At 41.6% G+C, this 20482-nt stretch overlaps 1 protein-coding gene across 4 annotated transcripts in view; it reads left to right on the plus strand.

Moving 5' to 3' along the window:
• The window catches only part of LOC119655342, a 600578-nt gene that overhangs the window by 425081 nt on the left and 155015 nt on the right, over positions 1-20482 (plus strand). For all 4 annotated transcript variants that reach the window (XM_038061190.1, XM_038061188.1, XM_038061191.1 and 1 more), the window contains one exon: positions 2588-2704. In XM_038061190.1, the coding sequence (XP_037917118.1) occupies positions 2588-2704 (117 nt within the window). The remainder of the gene's footprint in view (positions 1-2587; positions 2705-20482) is intronic.

A 20482-nucleotide genomic window follows, 5' to 3' on the forward strand; every position in this document is an offset into this window, starting at 1 on the left:
AAGTGAGCAAGGTCGGCGTCACTCCTAGAAGCCCGAAATTTCTTCCGCAGCGCATGTTTCAGACGAATATTGTTAAAAATCTTCGTTGTGAATCAAGTTGGATACGAACATAGGCAAGCAGGGAAAGAAGGGACATAACAGGAGTGGAGATCGGACAAGATATTGTAAAAGGTGCTTAGAGCTTGATCACACGTTGAGTTACTTAATATATGTACCCAGTGGAAAGGCGCTAAAGCTGACTTCAGACCGTCGAAATTGGCTTTGCGGAAGTTGAACTTAGTAAATTTATGTTCGGTTTTGGAGTTTGAACGAGGGAGCTCCGCCTCAAATTCAAGCGCGGGGTGGTGAGCATCAGTTTTGACGTACGGGTATGTGCAAGGAAATAAAGAGAGGTGGCGGTCGGGGAGGGTGGAAAGAAAGAAATCGAGAGTGCGGCCAAGGAAATTTTGGTGGTATTGGAATTCAGGGCAGAGCAAGATTTCATAACGGAAGAAAGTAGAAGTGAAGAATGGGAGAGCATGCTGGAAGGAATTGAAAGGCTAGGACGATTAGGCCAGTGGCCATAGGAAAAAAAGGAAATAATTGCAGTTGTAATATTAACAAAGAAACAAAGAATAATAATATATGTATGTATAAGTCACAACTGGAGGCAAAAGCAGCAACCGTTCAATATGTAAATATTTACAATGAAAGGCAGATGCTCTCACACTGAGCTATAAAAAATCCGTCAAGTTCAAAGACTCTGCTGCATTATAAAGATATCTATACGTAAGACGAAAAATCCAAACAGTAAGGCTGGCGGAAACCGTAAAGTGGGTGAGACCATTATTGCCACTATTCCGGCTGTAACTTTCAAAATGAAATCACCGAAACAATCACTAAACAAGTCGGAATACCGGAAGCTCGCGCTTCGAGTATAAAGGTTTTGTGTTCATCTTATGTAAGAAATTTCAACGCACATTTTTCTATCCGTATATAGTTACAAACCCAACATATTCCTTCATATTTTTCCAAACTACGAGCCATACGTACATATTACAGCCATAGATATTACGCTCACCCTAAACAAACAAACTGCCTATTTCCGAATACTGTACACATATGTGCACGTATATAAATTGATCGTACCCATATTTCCGATTTATTTCTTATATCTATCTGAATAGCCAGGACCAGCAAAGTTCATTAACACGCGTATACTATATACCTACGTACACAATTGATATTCATATACAAATGACTAAAAAACTAAAACAAAATAATTCTCTGCGACCCCATTCATAAGAACTGATTTGGTTGTGGTATTGACGAATTGATATGTGAGGATGACGTCATGCAAATTGAAAAGTGCACGAAATTCACAAAAAATGGTAAAGTTTTACCCCCGATAACTTTATTAATAATAGTTGGATTTTCTTCAAACTTGATTAGTATGTGCACTATGTTCTTCATTATACGCATGCCAAATTTTGTACTTCTAGGATGAACATAAGGGGGGTTGCCGGGTAAATTTCTAAAATGTGGAAATATACTATTATTAAGTTTATTTGTGCAGATATCGGAACCGGATATATTTTGAGGCCTAGATTTCGTTTAGATACACTACTGTGATTTTTTTCAGATTTTTCGGTTGAATAGGTTCTGAGAACGAGACCTGTTACACTTTTTGGGGGTCATTTTTTGAGCCCTCACTCCTCTATGTTTCACCCAATATCAAAAATTGAATCAGTTTCGAAAAGTACTAATTGAGGCCTTTCATTTGATATCCCACATGCTAACATTCTATGAAAAAAAAATTTGCACCCTCCATTCACATGTATGGGGAGGCCCTCCCTTAAACGTAACAGAAGATGGCGCCACTTACTGCATGTAAAGGGAACACCAGATTACATACTCTCACCAATTTTCGTGATGATCGGTCCAGCCGTTTCCGAATAAATCGGGTGTGACAGACAGATAGACAGACAGACAGACAGACAGACAGACGGACAGACGGACAGACGGACAGACAGACACCGTCTCGATTCTAATAAGGTTTTGTTTCACACAAAACCTTAAAAAAACTCCACCGCTTTATTATTTTATAGGCCCGAAGTAATGTCAGGAGGAGTGTAATAAACATGGAAAGTAATCAAATGTAAATGATGATTTTAAAGGCAATCAGTAATAATTGGAAAAGTTATAGGAGAAAGCAAAACCACAAGCACTCAGTTCACAGTCGATCCTGGTGCTCCTGTACACAAATATCTCACCACATGTATAATACTATCTTCTTTTCATGAAGGAGACAAAGTGCTGTTCGGTTAACTGATGGGACCCATTTCTGTAAATTTAATGCCAATTCAGTATGTAATGATTGGATATGATTCCATCAAGTCTTCGTCTTCCTTCGCTTTAGGCAGCACTAATTTATCACATGCACGGGTGATTTCGTTTTGCACCCAACCTATACTATACTGATCGAGAATTGATACCCTGTGACAAAACCATGATGTTCAAGTGTCGGTCTTGGAACACCTATAAAAATAATAAAGTTTATTGAAATAAAAGACTCAGAACATAAATCATTATTTTTTATTCATTACAGCCTACACATCCATTTATATAACAGTAAGTTTCACGATAGAACGATATATTGCCGTCTGTCACCCGATCCGTGGACAAGTAATTTGCACAGAATCTAAAGCGAAAAAAGTAATCTCAGGTGAGTGTGATTTCAGCAATAAGTAAAATTTAAACTAGTTAAAACTCTCACAAAAGGCTAAATAGGCTGACCAGTGTAGAAGCTAAATTTAATATTATTGCGTTTCTAATGATTAAATTATTTCAAATAAGTTACAGAACTAAATCAATGATAATATGTAGTAATTTCATAAGAATGCGAATGTGTCCAGATAGCTGAGTGGTTAGAGCACAAGGCTGTCGCGGTTCAAATCTCATTGGTAGCAGGGGAATTTGCATCGCAATTTGACATCTGATACCAGCCAACTCAGCTGTGAATGAATACTTGAGTTAAATCAAGGTAATAATAATATCGGGCGGGCGCAATGTGACCACATTGCTTCCTGCATTTTGATCTTATGGATTGTTGCGCCAACGATTATTGTTATTTCACGAAAGGCGGCCCAATCTCTCTTACCAAAATATGCATTGTATTAAATATGTCTGAAGAACACAATATTTTCAAATAATTTTAACCGTTTTGATTAGTACTCTACCAAGTAGGTTTCAGTTTTGACATCGGTTATGAAATAAAGGAGTGATGGGTCAAAGAAAGTGATTTACAATGCTCGTTGTTGTATAACAATCATAAATAATAAGATGGGACATGACAATAGAAGCTTTGGAAATTAGTCAAAGGTTAATATAAACAACAAACGTCTCCTCACTAGGTGGAAATTGCTAGAAAATCATTGTGGGATCCATATCATATCTGCATGTAACAAAAGGTTACATTACATTAAAAATTACCTCTACTTATCTGAGACAGTGAATTTTTGTACACTACGTAAGGGCTATTTAAATGACCCTAGCTAGCTAGCGGACTTATATAATAATATTGTCAAGGGAGGTTAGTTCCACTACATTCTAAAAGAACTATTGTGCCTCTTTAATGGTTATATTGAGTGCACCTATAGTTAATATGTATGTTAATCAAGCCTACAACCGGCAGAAATTCTAACATGTACCCCATCTCCAGTCTTTCAGCCTGGCATCTGTATTACGTAGTCTCCCAGGTACTTGATCATTCTTTGCACAAGTGTCGGATATTGCCCTAGAACATGTATGGAGGTTTCATCACCCTCCTCTCCGTGGATCACCCTAGCCTCCCCAGGGGATAATTCAGCCTGCAGTGACCAGTGAGTGTTCCTACTGTGATCCTGAGGTTCTTCTTGATGAGGTTTAAAAAACCCTTTAGGCGCTCGGGTTCATATCCCTCATGAGCATCCTGAACTGTTCCATTCCTGGTAGGTTCGTTCAGTATTGTTCCGACACCCGCTCCTCTTAATATTTTAACTTCATAGCCATGAACCCCTTTCCGAATCCACAGAATGATACTGGTCCGTATAGCGACATTCCTTCTCCTTTCCTAGCCAGCTCATCCGCTACTTCATTGTCAGAGAATCCAGATCTAATTGTATAGGGTGGACGTATTCAATCTATTAAGACATTCGTATACCACTTAAGTTCACCTGATTGGAGCTAAGTACCTTGGTAGCTATCGGTTAGAATAGCAATGTTTTGCCCACTGTAGTTCCCTTCGAGGTTGAGGGAGGCACAACTATTCATGTCGTACATTTCTGTTGAAATATACTAATGTGCTTACCTATAGGTTCAAAGTATGCCACGTTCTCCCAGTTAGCGTGTTGCTCTATTGTGATTTAAATTTCGTGTCGAAATGAAACTTCATTTCTATGCTATCCCTTGGTGCAGTGATTTAGGGTACCATACATACGAAAGGGGTCCACATTTTTAAGGTTTTGTTTGTAAAACAAAACTTCTGGGGTCCGCCATCGGTGTCATACCAGAGCCTCCTTTCAGTTACGTAGCTTCAGACGATAGCAGCGCGATAGGCGGGAATACCAACCATCGCTAGAGATTTGCGTATGAGATTCCAATTGGCTGAACTGAACGCATTTTTCACGTCCAGAGTTACCACCACGCAATATTTGCTGGCACTACCCTTTCCGTGGCATCTTCGGTCAAGCCAGTAACCAATTTGATGACATCAATGGTTGATCTGGCTTTACGGAACCCATACTACCGATATGAAAGGCCACCTTGGCTCTCAGCAACCGGGAGTAATCTATTATAGATTACCCGCTCTAACATTTTCCCCACCGTGTCCAAAAGGCATATGGGTCGGTATGAGGATGGTTTACCTGGAGGTTTACCAGGCTTAGGCAGAAGTACCAACTTCTGTCGCTTCCATGCCGCTGGAAATATTCCCTCGGACATGCACGCTTCGAACAACTCAGCGCACATGTCCGGCCTGAATTTGACGGCAAGCTTAAGGGCCTCATTCGGTACTCCGTCCAGGCCCGGCGCTTTATTGTCTCCTATTCTAAAGCAGATTTCCAGCAGCTCGTGTCTGGTGGCAGGCGGGATTGCCGTCACATTCACCGCTTCCGTTTTCTTTCCTCCGCAAGTGTCAGACCAGAAAACTCTAACCAACCCTCAATAGCACTGATCGCTTCGCATGAGTATAACTCAGCACCTTTGTGATCCTTTGCTTCCACAACGAGCGGCATGTAGTCGGTCTAACCCACCACTGGAAGGGGAAGATTAAGTACATTGTTGCACATGATGTTCCACAGTAGTGGGCCTAGTACGGAGCCCTGTGGATTGCATGTTCGGCCAAGCCAATAACCATTTTAATGACATCATTGGTTGGTCTGGCTTTCTTGTCAACCGTATTCGGGAAATCGTTGAAATAACCGTGAATCAAGCCGGATTTGTCAAGAACTGTGGAACTACTGACGCAATACACGCTACGCGGTTACTCATGGAGAAACACCGTGAGAAGCATCGCCCTATTTACACTCCCTTTCTGGATCTAGAAAAAGCGTTTGACCGTGTGCTACACGAACTAATCTGGTATGCTTTACGACAAGATGTAGTGCCAGAAGAACTCGTGCGCTGGGTTCAATTGCTCTACCACGATCCGAAAAGTAAAGTTCGAAGTATGGTGGGTGTATCAAAACCGCTTCGTGACTCTGTTGGTGTTCATCAAGGAAGCGCCCTCTCACCACTCCTCTTTGTTCTTGTTATGGACACCGTCACACGGGATATCCAACGTCCAGCGCGCTACACACTGCTTTATGCAGATCATGTTTTCCTAGCATCTGATAGCAAAAATGATCTCGAGCAACTTGTTCAAAAATGGAATGATCGCCCCATGAAACACGTCTCAGATTGAATTTAAACAAAACTGAATTTTTGACGACCCACTCCATGAAACAGGCACAATCACTGTCAACGGCAGTGATCTGCCCAGAACTGAGCGATTTAAATACCTCGGGTCAACGCTATCAGCCAATGGAGAACTGCGTTATGAAATTGCTTCACGCATTAACGCAACCTGCATGAAGTGACGTTCCACATCTGGTGTTCTTTGTGATCGGCGTATCAACGAACGTCTCAAATCTAAAATTTACCGCAATGTCGTCCGCCCAGTCGCTCTCTATGGTTCTGAGTGTTGGTCGACTATAAAAGACAATGAACGGCGTCTTGCGGTAATGGAGACGAAGGTGCTACGTTGGACCAGTGGCGTCACACGTTTAGATCACATCCGAAATGAGGATATCGACGATCGTTATGGGGTTGCACTGATCGTGGAAAAGTTGCGAGAGGCGTCTTCGATGGTATGGTCACGCAATTCGTGCAAACGAGAATTTACTTGCCAAGATTGGTCTGAAGATCGAAGTCAATGGTAAACGACCAAAAGGCAGACCTAAACAACGGTGGCTTGATACGCATGATGGGGATTTGAAGGCCACGAGATTGCACCCAGATCATATCGCATTCGATAGAGCCAAATGGCGAAACCGATCACGACGAGCCGACCCGGCTTGTGAACGGGACAGAGGCTGAAGAAAAAGAACAGGAATGGTTGATCTGGGTTTATGGAAGCCATACTGTCGATCTGAGAAACCTCCCTGGCTCTCAACAACCGGGAGTAATCTATTGTAGATTACTCGCTCTAGTATTTCCCCACAATGTTCAAAAGACAAGACCCGGAGCGAGATTGTAGCGTAGATCTCCAGCGGATCGTCACTTGAATCGCCCCATCACGATTCTCATGATTCTACAGGCGCTCTGTCCGTTTGTCTATCTGTCCGTCACACGCATTTTTCTCGAAGACGGTTGTGGCGATTGACACTAAATTTGGTTGAAAGGTGAGAGCTGCAAACGCTCAAGCATGCAGTGAGTTATACCCATTTGCATGCATGTAAAATGGGGGTGCCTTGTGGGGTATAAAATAAAAAATCTCAATTAGTACTTAATGAAGCCGGTCTTAGTTTTGACATTTGTTGGAAAAGTGGGGAGTGCGAAGAAGCTACCACTACATGCTATATTAAGCTCCGAAATGCACAAAACCTTTCATACGTGAGGCATCCCGATTTTGTGTGAACTAAAATTTCGATGTCCGTCTGTACGTCTGTCTGTCTGTCTGTCACACCCGATATATTCGGAAACGGCTAAGCCGATTGTTCCGAAAATTGCTAAGAGCGTGTGGTCTGTTGTTCCCTTTATATAGAGCAAGTGGCGCCGTTTTATGTTAAGTTTACATACATGCAAAAGGAGGGTGCACGATTTTTTTTTACAGAATGTGGTCACGTGGGGTCTCAAATATCGGGTGAAACACAGGGGAGTGAGGGCTCAAAACATGTTCCTCAAAAAGTGTAACAGGTCTCGTTCTCAGAACCTATCCAGTCGAAAATTCTGAAAAAAATAACAGAGGTGTATCTAATCGAAATCTAGGTCTCAAAATACATTCGATTCCGATATCTGCACAAAGACAGTTAATAATAGTATATTTTCATATTTTAGAAACTTAGCGGGAAACCCCCTTAGGTACTTGCTATAATTACAGGCGGTGGTATAAGGGATAACATAAGACATAACTCTGGGAAGTTTGAAGGAACTCCAACTATTATTAACATTAAGATTATTGTGAGAATTTTGTGCATTCTAAAACGTGTCTGTCGTCATGATAACACATCAATTTTTCAACAAAGTGAGCTTATGTGAATGGGAGGTCGCAGGTAAACATTTCACTTTAGTTTTTTAATAATTTATATATCAATATAATTTATTCCAGACGAACATATGTATATGTAAATGAAGCCTAAGGGTAGTGCCTAATTCAGATAGATATGTTTGTACAATGAACAAGCGTTTTTCAAAATACGTACTTTATATGTACATATAAATACTTCTAGGCACCCAGTTAATCGGAAATATGTGTAATATCAATATTTGCTGGTGCCAACCTTTCCGTGAATTGCAGAATTGCATCTTCCGCCGAGCAAACAACTATAATAGTTTCATATTCACATTGCCTCCTTGACCGGCAAGAACGGGGAACAATCTATTATAGATTACCCGTACTAATATTTTGCGCTCTGCGTCCAGAAGACACATGGGTCTATAGGAAGATGATTCACCTGGGGATTTACTAGTCTTAGGTGGCTGCATCAACTTCTGTTGCTTCCATGTTGCAGGAAATATACCCCGGATATTAGTGTTTTCTATTTCCTCTTTAGTGCGGTATAGGACAAACACACAGTCTCTTTGTGGCTGTTGTTGTGTTTTCCCCACCTGTGTTTCAGTGAAATTTTAGTTTCATTATCATCATATTTAACGCTGCGCAATAGACAACCTCACAGAAGGTAGACCAACACAAAACGGGCCCGGACATCTATGACGACTAGGATTCGAACCCAAAGCAGCTAGATTGAGAGGCTGATGTTCACCACCCTTAATCATTGTGCCGTTAAAAGCTTCGAAAAACTCGGCAAATATGGCCGGTCTGGATTTAACTGCGAGCTTCATTCGGTCCTCTGTCCAGGCTCGGGGCTTTACTGTCACCTATTCTACTGAGGATCTATAGCAGCTCTTCAGTGGTGACTGGCGGAATTGCCGTCCCATTCAGAAATCGCCCTCTCTTGCTGGAGAAAGAACCCCGGAATAATTTTCAAGGGCATGTGATCTGCGGAGATGAACGGTATCTGAATCGACCTATCCCGATTCTATAGATGCTCGATTCTGCTCGTTCTCAGAACATATCCAACCGAAAAAGCTGAATCTTCACGAAGGTGCATCTATACGAAATCTCAGCACCAAATTACGTCCCATTCCAATATCTTTTTAAATAAAGTTCATAATAGCATATTATCACATTTTAGAAGTTTAGCCATCTTAAGTTCAACCTAGCAGTACAAAAATATGGTATAAGTCATAATATGATATACAATTTTGGAAAGTTTGGAAAAGATGCAAAAATTATTAGAGTTTTAGAAGGTGTGTACCTCATGTGTTTGCTTAATAACATTTAAAAAAAAGTTACTACTACTACTTTAGTACTTTACTTTAATACTTTATAAAAACAAATGCTCAAAAAAGCATAAAAACAAGTCAGGAAGCCAACGCTTCTGGTATGGAAGGCCTTGTGTATTTCTTACATAAAATCATTTGAATGGACATTTGTCCCATTAGTACCTAACACGTAATGTATGGGGGTATATTATGTCAGAATATTCACATGCTATTAACATTCAAAGTATTAGAATTTGCACTGAAGCGACAACTTCGACCTATTATAACTTCGTTAGTAATAGTGTCATTTCTACAAAACTGGTAGGTAGAAGGACCATTTTATATATGGCTAATATGTATAGCCTATATTGGTACAAAATTTCATTATTCATGATGAATTTGAGGGGGTTTTGCAAACAACTATTAAAAATTTTTCGGTTAGATAAGTTCTGAGAGCCTGTTACACTTTTTGTGACAAACATTTTGAGCCGTCGCCCCATGTCTTTCACCCAATGTCAGAAAAAAGATCAGTTTCGAAAAGTACTAATCGATCCCTTTCATTTGATACCCCACGTGGCCATATTCTGTGAAACAGAGTCCTCTCTTGAATTTACTGGCACCACTTGCTATATACAGGGTGCGGTAGCATAACTTCCTTTTTTCAAAACTCAATAAAAACTATTGTATGCATCGGAAAATATTTATTTATTTTTTATAATGTAGGTACATGTCTAAAGTTTTTATGTACATTGTTTTGAAGATCAAATCTGTTAGGTGACGTCCCCCATTCTCCATACATTGCGTAAACCGATTTCTGGCGTTTGTCATGACTCTTGTTAGCATAGCAGGTGTTATGTTGGCAATTTCTTCTTGGATGTTGGTCTTCAAATCTTGTAGGGTTCTTGGACGGTTCACATAAACACGGGATTTCAAAAAACCCCATAGAAAAAAATCACAAGGGGACAGATCGGGAGACCGTGCCGGCCATTCCAAATCGCCTCTAATTGAGATAAGGCGCTCTGGAAAGTGTTCCCTCAAAACAGCCATCGATGCTCTTGAAGTGTGTGCTGTTGCACCGTCTTGTTGGAACCAAGTGCCCCCCAAATCCAAATTTTCTAGCCATGGGAAAAAAAATTCTATAGCATGTTTACATACCGGTCCGAATTCACTGTCACTGTAACCTCATTTTCCTCAAAAAACCAGGGACCAATAATTCCAGCTGAGGAAATTGCACACCACACTGTGACTTTGGGTGAATGCAAAGGTTTTTGATGCAATTCTTGAGGGTTGGTGTCAGCCCAGTAGCGCATGTTTTGTTTGTTAACCGACCCACGCAAATGAAAATGGGCTTCATCGCTAAAAAAAACAATAGCACCCTCGGGAACGACATCAAGAAGAAGCTCACACGCGTTCATCCGAGAATTGTAGTCACATTCTGAAAGTTCCTGCACTATCGCCATCTTATAGGGATGAAAATGAAGATCATCACGAAGAATTCTTCTCACAGAACGATCGGATAGTTCAAGGGCAGATGCGTGTTTGCGCGCAGAACGCCGTGGCGATCGCAACATTGACGCTCTCACTGCTCCAACGTTCTCAGGTGATCTAACGGGCCGAGGGACTCCAGTTCTTCCTTTTGTTGCACTTGCAGTTTGTCTGAATGTAGTGACCCATGTAACAATTGATTTGCAGCCTGGGGCGGGAGCCAACGAGGCTAAATTAAAGCGATTCCGAAATGCACGCTGTGTTGCAATAACCGAACATCCGCTTGAAAAGTAAACCTCAACGGCAACGGCACGCTCCTCACTATTCCAACGTATGATGGCGACTGAACCGTGTCGGGACAAAACTTTGAAGTGTCCCCTCTTGAACGAGACCACTAGCGCTCCGCTATGACATCAACTAACTGAGTGGCACGCACTTTAAAAAAGGAAGTTATGCTGCCGCACCCTGTATTTAGACTTGACGCAAAATATAACGGCTTTCTAGAGCCCTTCTGCCTTTTTAAGAAATTTAGGAACATATTCAAGTCGCTTTTCAATATTTCTTTAGGAGAGTAATGGCTTCTACCTTCCTCTCTGTGGAGAAAATTTCGAACGGTCTGCGGATACTGCAATTGTATTAAAGTTGTTCATTATGTCCCGTAAAAACTGTCATGCTGCACTGTTATAAAATGTGACCATGTGGGATATCAAATGAAAGGGCTCAATTAATACTTTTCTCAACTGGTTCTATATTTGATATCGGGTGAAACGTAGGGGAGTGAGGGCTCAAAATATGACCACCAAAAAGTGTAGCAGGTCTCGTTCTCAGAACCGATCCAACTGAAAAATCTGAAAAAATCACAGTGGTGCGTCTCTACGAAATCTAGGCCTCAACATACATCCGATTCCGATATCTGTACAAATAAAGTTAATAATAGTATACTTCTACATTTTAGAAATTTACTCGGGAGCCCCCCTTATATTCATCCCAGAAGTATAAAATTCGATACGGGGAAAGGGATAACATAATCCACAAATTGGTCAAGTTTAAAGAAAATTCAACTATTATTAACAAAGTTATGGAGGGTAAAACTTTGTAATTTTTGGTGAATTTTGTGCATTCTGCAACCTGTATGACGTCATCATCACATGTCAATTCATCAATACCAGACCCAAGGGAGTTCGTATGAATGAGGTCTCAAAGACTATTTTGTTTTAGTTTTTTAGTCAGTTGTATATGAATATCAATTACCCCAAACAGACGTGTGTGTATGTAGGTATACACTATATATGCGTGCTTCAGATAGACATATTTGTACATTAAACCAGCGGTATTTAATATACGTGCTATATTTGTACATATGTACAATTTTGCGCACGAAGTAAATCGGAAATATGGGTACGATCAATTTATATACGTGCATATATATGTACAGTATTCGGAAATGGGCCGTTTGTGTAGAGTGAGGATAATAACTATGGCTGTAATATGTAGTTTGAAAAAATATGAAGGATTATGTTTTGGATGGATTTGAATTTGTAGCTATATAGGGATAGAAAAATGTGCGTTGAGGTTTCTTACATAAGATGAACACAAAACCTTTATAATCGAAGCGCCAGCTTACGGTATTCCGACTTGTTTATTATTGCAGCTATCTTCTGAATGCTTTTATTAGTATTATCACATAGTCGAACCTAGTTAATTCGAAATCGGAGTCACCAACGAAAAACTTGGAACTATCGGAAGTTCAAATCACGGAAGTTGGGAGTAGGAAATTTTAGGGACCAAGGAAAAGGTTTGAATTATCCACGATTTCTAATTACTCAAATTATTCAAGTTGGACTGTAGCAATTTCATAACGCAGTTCTCCATTGGTTGACAGCGTTTATTCGAGATATTCAAATCGTTCAGTTCTGAACAAATCACTGCCGCTAACAACGATTGTGCCTGTTTCATGGGGATCGGTAGTCAAAAATTCAGTTTTGTTTGGATTCAATCTGAGACGTGTTGCATGAGGCGATCATTCCAATTTTGGACAAGTGGCTCGAGATAACTTTTGCTATTAGATGCTAGGAAAGCATCATCTGCATAAAGCAGTGTGTAGAGCGCTGGACGTTGAATGTCCCGTGGGATGGTGTCTATAACAAGAACAAAGAGGAGTGGTGCGAGGACGCTTCCTTGATGAACACCAATAGAGACACGAAGCGGTTTCGATAAACCCGCCATACTTCGAACTTTACTTTTCGGATCGTGGTAAAGCAAATGAGCCCAGCGCACGAGCTCTTCTGGCACTAAGTGTTGTCGTAAAGCATACCAGATTAGTTCGTGTGGCACACGGTCAAACGCTTCCTCTAGATCCAGAAATGCCATGTAAAGAGGGCGCTGCTTCTCACGGTGCTTTTCCATGAGTAACCGCGCAGCGTGTATTGCGTCAGTAGGGTAGGTAGGTAGGTATCAGTGGCCGCTCCGAGGATGCCACAAACTCCGCCGTTTTGATGCCACAAACTCCTAAGACCGTGACTGTTGTTATAGGAACAGGGAAGCAGAGTCCAGCTGGCTCGGATCTTCAGAGCCGGCCCGTAGCATTCACGAAGGAAAGCAGCCCTCCGACCCTGCAGCTAGAAATCTCACTGAGGTCCCCAAAGAATGGTTTACCCAGTGTCCGCAGCCTGACTCGAGCCAGAGCTGGGCAATCACAGAGAAAGTGCATGAGGGTTTCCCTTCCTTCTCCGCAGCTTCGGCAATGCGAGTTGTAGGGTAAGCCGAGCCTAGCGGCATGGTCCCCTATGGGCCAGTGCCTCGTGCAGACCGCCGTAATTTTGAATATTGCGTCAGTAGTTCCGCAGTTTTTGACAAATCCGGTTTGATTCACGGTTATTTCAATGATTTCGCGAATATGGTTGTCAAGAATGCGTTCAAAAATTTTCATGGTATGGGAAAGTAAGAGGATCGGACGGTAATTTGAATATTCTGCTGGACTACCTTCCCTTTCCCATATTGGAACAGTGATACTTCGTTGCGTTCGTTACGGCTTTTAGCAAGTCCATGCAGATCTCTCTCGTCATTCCGAGTGTCCAGGCATTTTTATAAATTTGCCAATTGGCCAGCTTTTTATCGTCGAGAAATTTGTGGTAGAGGCATTTCTTTTCACGGACGTTCATTTCAACATCATCATTCCAAAGCCAAGTATCTCGGTTGATGTACCGCTTACCCGACTTGGTGACCCCAGTGGTTGCAGAGGCCGCTTAGTGGATCATGTATTTCATTTGGTTCCACGATTCTTCCCCATTCGTAATCGTCGATAATCGCATAAGTGAGATCATTTCTTCTTCTTGCGGTGGTCTCAAGGAACGGCTTTGAAATCAGTGACAGTGGTAAAATGTCGGCGTCTTATGAGAATATAATCGATTTGCGCTTTACTGTTCCCACTATGTAATGTAGGAACATGAGACAATAGTTTGATAAACCATGTATTCATAAGTACAAGGTCATGAGTGACTGCAAAATCGATTATACGCTCGCCACCCATATTGCGCGCTCCGAACCCCTTTCCCCCACTGCACCTGTTACCGTCTGCCTTTTCACCGACAACATCATTAAAGCTGTGGACAATGATGATTTAGTCGTCAGCAGGCACGTAGCAAGTCTTTCATTAAGAAGTTGTCAGAAGGCATCTTTCTTGGCATCACGTCGACCTGGTTGTTGTGCGTACACGGTGAAGAAGTGAATAGTGCGTTCAGCTGATATAATGGTGAACTTCATCAGCGGATCATTAAATCGTTCGGCTTCTTTAATGGCATCACGGAAACCCTCTGAGATGGCTATGCCAACACCATATTGAGTGTGGGCTACCAAAATCGAGAAGTTTGTAGCCACTTTTACCTCAGCTTTTGGCACCAGACCTCAAAAAATAGCAATTTTATTTGTCTGTTTTCGTAATGTTTTTAAACGTTCGGACGTGGAAAATACACCGCAATGGAAGGTGCAACAGTTTTTTTTCACAAAATGGGACCATGCGGAGTAACGATAATTTTGGCAACTTTGAAGGAAATCCAACTATTATAATATTAACAGAGTTATAGAAAGTGAAACTTTTACATTTTGGGTGAACTTCGTACATTCTGAAACGTGTTAAGGTCATCATAACCTCTAAATTCGTCAATACCAATTCGTTTTAGCTTTTTAATGATTTATATATCAATGTTAATTAATACAGACAGACATATATGTGTATTTATATCTGCATATATGTAAATGTTTTGGGGTAGTGCTTAATTCAGATAGATATATTTGTACATAGAACAAACGTATTCAATATAAGTACTTTCTATATACATATGTATATTTTTATCACCGAAGTAAATGTGAAATTTGTGTACGCTCAATTTATCTATTTGCATATATAATACAGTATTCGGTAATAAGCAATGTTCGTTTGTTTAAGGTGAGCATAATATCTACCTCTCTAATGTGTACGCACTTTTTTTCAGTTTAAAAAAAAACTATGAAGGGATATTTTGGGTTTTTAACCATATACAAATGAAAAAATGTGCGTTGAAAGTTTCTCACATCAGATGGACACTAAACCATTGTACTGGAAGTGCCAACTTCCGGTATTCCGACTTGTTTAAACTTGGTTGCATTCGAATGTTGTGTCACTATTACTCAAATTCAAATCAAGTCATAAGAGAAGAGATACCGTAAAATATTTAACGTGCCCAAAGTTGGAATCCCGCTCAGTGCAAATTCATTTTTTTGCGGCCTTTCAATCGGAACGGAAGAATGCCGCATACCGAGTAATGTTGCATTCTCAAAGGATGTGAGCACGCGCAGTGACTTATCACGAACCCCGTCGAGCCGAGAAGTGACTTCACAGACGGAAAAAGGAAGCCTGGGAGAACCAACAAGTCTGTGAACTAGAAGGCCAGGGAGCAACCGCACCAGGCGCGGAAGTTTTACCAACAAGTCAACAGGATGAAGCCTTATACACCTCGATGCTCATCCTGCCGAGACAAAGAGGGAAATCTGATTTCCGACAGAATGGGCATATTAGAGCAATGGGTTGAGTACTTTGATGAACTACTGAACAACCAGAACATCGGCGAGTTGGAGGTCCCGCCAACTGAAGACGACGGACAAATACTGTCACCACCAAGTTTAGGAGAAACAGTCCGTGCAATTCATCGGCTAAAAAATCATAAGTCGCCAGGAGCCGATGGAATTACAGCCGAATTGGTTAAATATGGAGGCGACCAGTTACACCAAGTGGTTCATCAACTTGTGCTCAAGGTATGGGACAGCGAATCAATGCCTGACGACTGGCAATGAAGCATTATCTGTCCCATACATAAAGAGGGAAATGCCACGCAATGCAGCAATTATAGAGGTATCACGGTGTTGGGTACCATCTATAAGATATTCTCCGCTATCGTGCTAGGCCGGATAGCCCCATACGCCCAGAACACCATTGGCCTAGAGGCTTCACTCCAGGCAAATCAGCACCAGATCAATTTTTCTCTCCGCGGCAAGCAATGGAAAAACTGTTGGAATATGGACATCAGTTGCAACATCTTTTCATAGACTTTAAAGCCGCCTATGATAGCATAGCCAGGGTAAAACTGTACACGGCCATGAGAGGATTCGGTATCCCGACGAAATTGATTAGACTGACTAGGCTGACCCTGACACTGCGAGGCCAGATAAAAGCAGCAGGATCAATCTCGAGACCATTCGATATCAACAATGGTCTAAGACAAGGAGATGACTTACCATGCGTCCTCTTTAACCTAGCCCGGTAAATGCAATGTACCATCCTTTTTAAGTCCACCCAACTACTGGCCTATGCTGACGATATCAACACCATGGGAAGAACCACCCGAGACATACAAACTTCCTTCATCCAGATCGAGCAGGCGGCGCGAGATCTTGGCCTACACATCAATGAAGGCAAGACAAAATATATGGTGGCAGCGTCAGCCCCAAAAACCAGCCAACCACCATCTAACCGCACTGGTCAAACGGGAAGAATAAACATAGGAGACTACAACTTTGAGATGGTTGATAATTTCTCTCTCATCTCACCGTAGGGTCAAAGCTCTTACTGTACTAGACAATGGTCTTGCCAGTCCTTATGTATGCTTCGAAGACGTGTTTTTAGTAACAAAAATTGCGAACTCTTGGCCGCGTTCGAAAGACGAATCCTCCGAAGAATTTTTGGCCCCCTACATGAAGATGGACGATTTCGTAGTCTACATAACGACGAAATCTGTGAGTGATACCATAACCGTGAGGTTGTTGATAAAATCCGGCTCAATATGTTATGGTAGGCGGATCACTTAATCCGTATCCAAAGTCCATAAGAGCAATATCTATGGTAGTAAAAGAAGATGAGGTAGACCCTGCTTCAGATAGATAGAACGATGGCGTAGGCCAGGACGCCAAACAGCAACTAGGATACCGAATTGGTGGACCTCGACGCAAAACCGGGATGTCTGGAGTGGCTTATTAAGGCAGGTCTAGACTGGATACTGATTATCGCGCCGTTGATGATGACGATGATGATTTAAATCTTTCAGAAACGTACGTTTTATTGCCGTTGTAATGTCAGAATCTGCTATATAGATTGTTACCATTACTGACGAAACGTAAAGTAACTTGAAGCATTGTCAATTCATGCATTAGGTTTTTATTTTCCTGTTAGAAATTGATTCCTTTTTTCTACGGCCTTTGTCCCGTTCACAAACGGGTTCGGCTCGCCATGATACGTTTCGCCGTGTTATTCTGTCAACTGTCTGATCTGCATGCAATCGCGAGACTTTCAAATCCCCATCTAGCGTATCAAGCCAATGATGTTTCGGCCGGTCTTTTGGTCGTGTACCATCGACTTCAATGTTCGGACCAATCTTGGCAAGTGAATTCTCGTTATCGCGAATCACTTGACCATACCATTGAAGACGCCTCTCTCGCAATTTTCCACGACGATGCAACCCCATATCGATCACGGATATCCTCATTTCGGATGTGATCAAAACGTGTCACGCAACTGGTCCAACGTAACATCTTCGTCTCCATTACCGCAAGACGCCGTTCATTGTCTTTTATAGTTGGCCTCAACACTCAGAACCATAGAGGGCGACAGGACGGACGACATTACGATACATTTTAGATTTGAGATGTTCTTTGATACGCCGAACACAAAGAACACCAATTGTGGAATGCCACTTCATCCAGGTTGCGTTAATGCGTGAAGCAATTTCATAACGCAGTTCTCCATTGGCTGATAGCATTGAGTCGATATATTTAAATCGCTCAGTTCTGGGCAGGTCATTGCCGCTGATAGTGATGGCGCCTGTTTCATGAGGATTGTTCGCCTTAAATTCAGTTTTATTCAGATTCACTCCAAGACCGTGTGGCATGAGGCGATCATTCCATTTTTGGACAAGTTGCTCGAGATCATTTTTGCTATTAGATGTTAGGAAAACATCGTCTGCATAAAACAGTGTTTAGAGCGCTGGGCGTTGCATGCTCCGTGTGACGGCGTCCACAACAAGAACAAAGAAGAGTGGTGAGAGTGCGCTGATGAAATCCGGCTTCATTCACGGTTTTTCCAACGATTTCGCGAATACGGTTCTGAAGAAAGCGTTCAAAACTCTTCATGGTATGGGAAAGTAATCGGATCGGACGGAAATTTGAACGGTTTGCAGGACAACCTTTTGTTTTATTGAAATGTTTTTGTTTTATTGTTTTGTTTTTTTGTTTTATTAAAATCGGTTCAATGTCTGTCTGCCCGTCTGTCTGTCCATCTGCTTTTTTTTAAGGAGGTGGAAATTTTCAAAAGACTCTGGCCTGGGCACGCCAGAGTGTGGGACTTTTACCCACTAAAACCACCCCCCCCCCCCACACACACACACACCATCAAAGCTGTTTTTCTGTAAACGGTACTCAGTTTGTATGCATTGCCTAAAACCTGCAGCGCGTTTCCCCAAACTGGCATGATAGAACTCACCACCCTGGCTATGAGCAGCCATCTGCCTGTCTGTTTGTCTGTCTGTCTGTCACACGCACTTTTCTCAGAAACGGCTATACCCATTGACACGAAATTTGGTGAGAAGATGGGAACTGTGGACGCCCAGACATGTAGTGAGTGAATTTAGGGGGGGGGGTGAACATTTTTTTCACCGAATATAGTCATGTGGGGTATGAAATGAAAGGTCTCGATTAGTACTTTTCGAAGCCGGTCTTAGTTTTGAGATTTTGGGGGGGGGGGGGGGGGGGGGTGATGGTTTCTTTAAAGGACCCATTCTCAGAAACTACTCAACCGAAAAATCTGGAAAAATTATGAAGCTGCCTCTATATCGTGTCCAGATCTCAAAATACTGTACATATCGATATCTATTCAAATTAAGTTAATAATGGTACATTACCATATTTTTGGGGAAATTGAGTAAAAACCCCCTTGAGTTTATCGCAGAGTTATAAAAGTTGGTAGTAGTATAAAATATAATATGAAGCATATAATCCCCGCGGCTTCTCCTGACGTTGTCCGATACGCACTGCATACCCGAAGTGAACTTAGCCGATACGCCATTCTAAATTTTCGGCAGTTCACTTTGTTATTCAGAACAGTTGCCCAAACTGGAACTTCGTTGAGTAGCACGGAGCTGACTACCCTAGAGAACAGAAGACTTCGAACTTGTATTGGCCTGCCAATGTTCAGTAGTACCTTCGAGATCGTTGCAGCGAGGAAAGACGCTTTAATTGCGCCATACTCAATGTGTCTCTTGAAGTTGAGTCTTCTATCAATAATTACTCCCAAGTATTTGAGCGATGGTTGGGAGTAAATTATTTTTTCGCCAACTTTGATTTTCACAGTTGTGTTCTTTCTCCTCTTGCTAATGAGAACTTCTGTTTTATGTTGAGCAAGTGAAAGGCCACAATCTCTCAACCAAGAATTGATCTCCCATATCGCTTCATTCGCATAGATCTCGATCTCGTTTTGATGCTTTGCAACCACTGTTATTCCGGTATCATCGGCGAAGCCAATAGTTGTCACGTTGTCCGGTAGGGGTAGCGTCAACACTCCATCATATATAATTAACCCCAGCAAGGGACCCAGGACAGAACCCTGTGGCACTCCGCAAGTTATCGGGGTCTGTCTGTCACACGCACTTTTCTCAGAAACGGCTATACCGATTAACACGAAATTTGGTGAGAAGGTGGGAACTGTGAACGCCCAGACATGCAGTGAGTGATATCTTTCTACCCTGAGATTTAGGGGGTCCCTATACATATAGAAAGGGGTTTAAAAATCTTTTTCACCGAATATAGTCATGTGAGGTATCAAATAAAAGGTATCGATTAGTACTTTTCGAAGCCGGTCTTAGTTTTGAGGTTTGTTAAAAATACGGGGAGTGGGAGGGGCAGAAATTGATGGTTTCTTTAAGCGAACCATTCTCAGATACTACCCACCCGAAAAATCTAAAAAAATTCATGAAGCTGGCTCTATATGGTGCACAGGCCTCAAAATACACTCAATATCGATATCTATTCAAATTAAGTTAATAATAGTATATTACCATATTTTGGGGAAATTGAGTAAAACCCGCCTCAAGTAGTAGTAGTATAAAATATATAATGGAGCATATTATCCCCAAGTTTGATCAAAATCATACTATTAGTAACAAAGTTACTGTAGCTCAAATTTCACTTTACCGTGTAAATTTACTGCAACTGAATATCAATATTACACTAAAGTGGGTAGTTAGACATGCTAAATGCATATACATAACGGGCTACGTACAAATGGGATAGTTCTACACTTAAATATACTCATAGAAGAAGAAAACAAAGCCCTTCATACCTGAAGCGCCCAGCTTCCGGTTTCCCGACTTGTTTTGCATTTATCTTTTGTTAATTGAATCCATGGGTAGTTTAGATGTTTGAAGCTGTGCGCTTC

Source organism: Hermetia illucens, chromosome 4 (assembly GCF_905115235.1).
Source record: "Hermetia illucens chromosome 4, iHerIll2.2.curated.20191125, whole genome shotgun sequence".
Taxonomy (NCBI): Eukaryota; Metazoa; Arthropoda; class Insecta; order Diptera; family Stratiomyidae; genus Hermetia; species Hermetia illucens.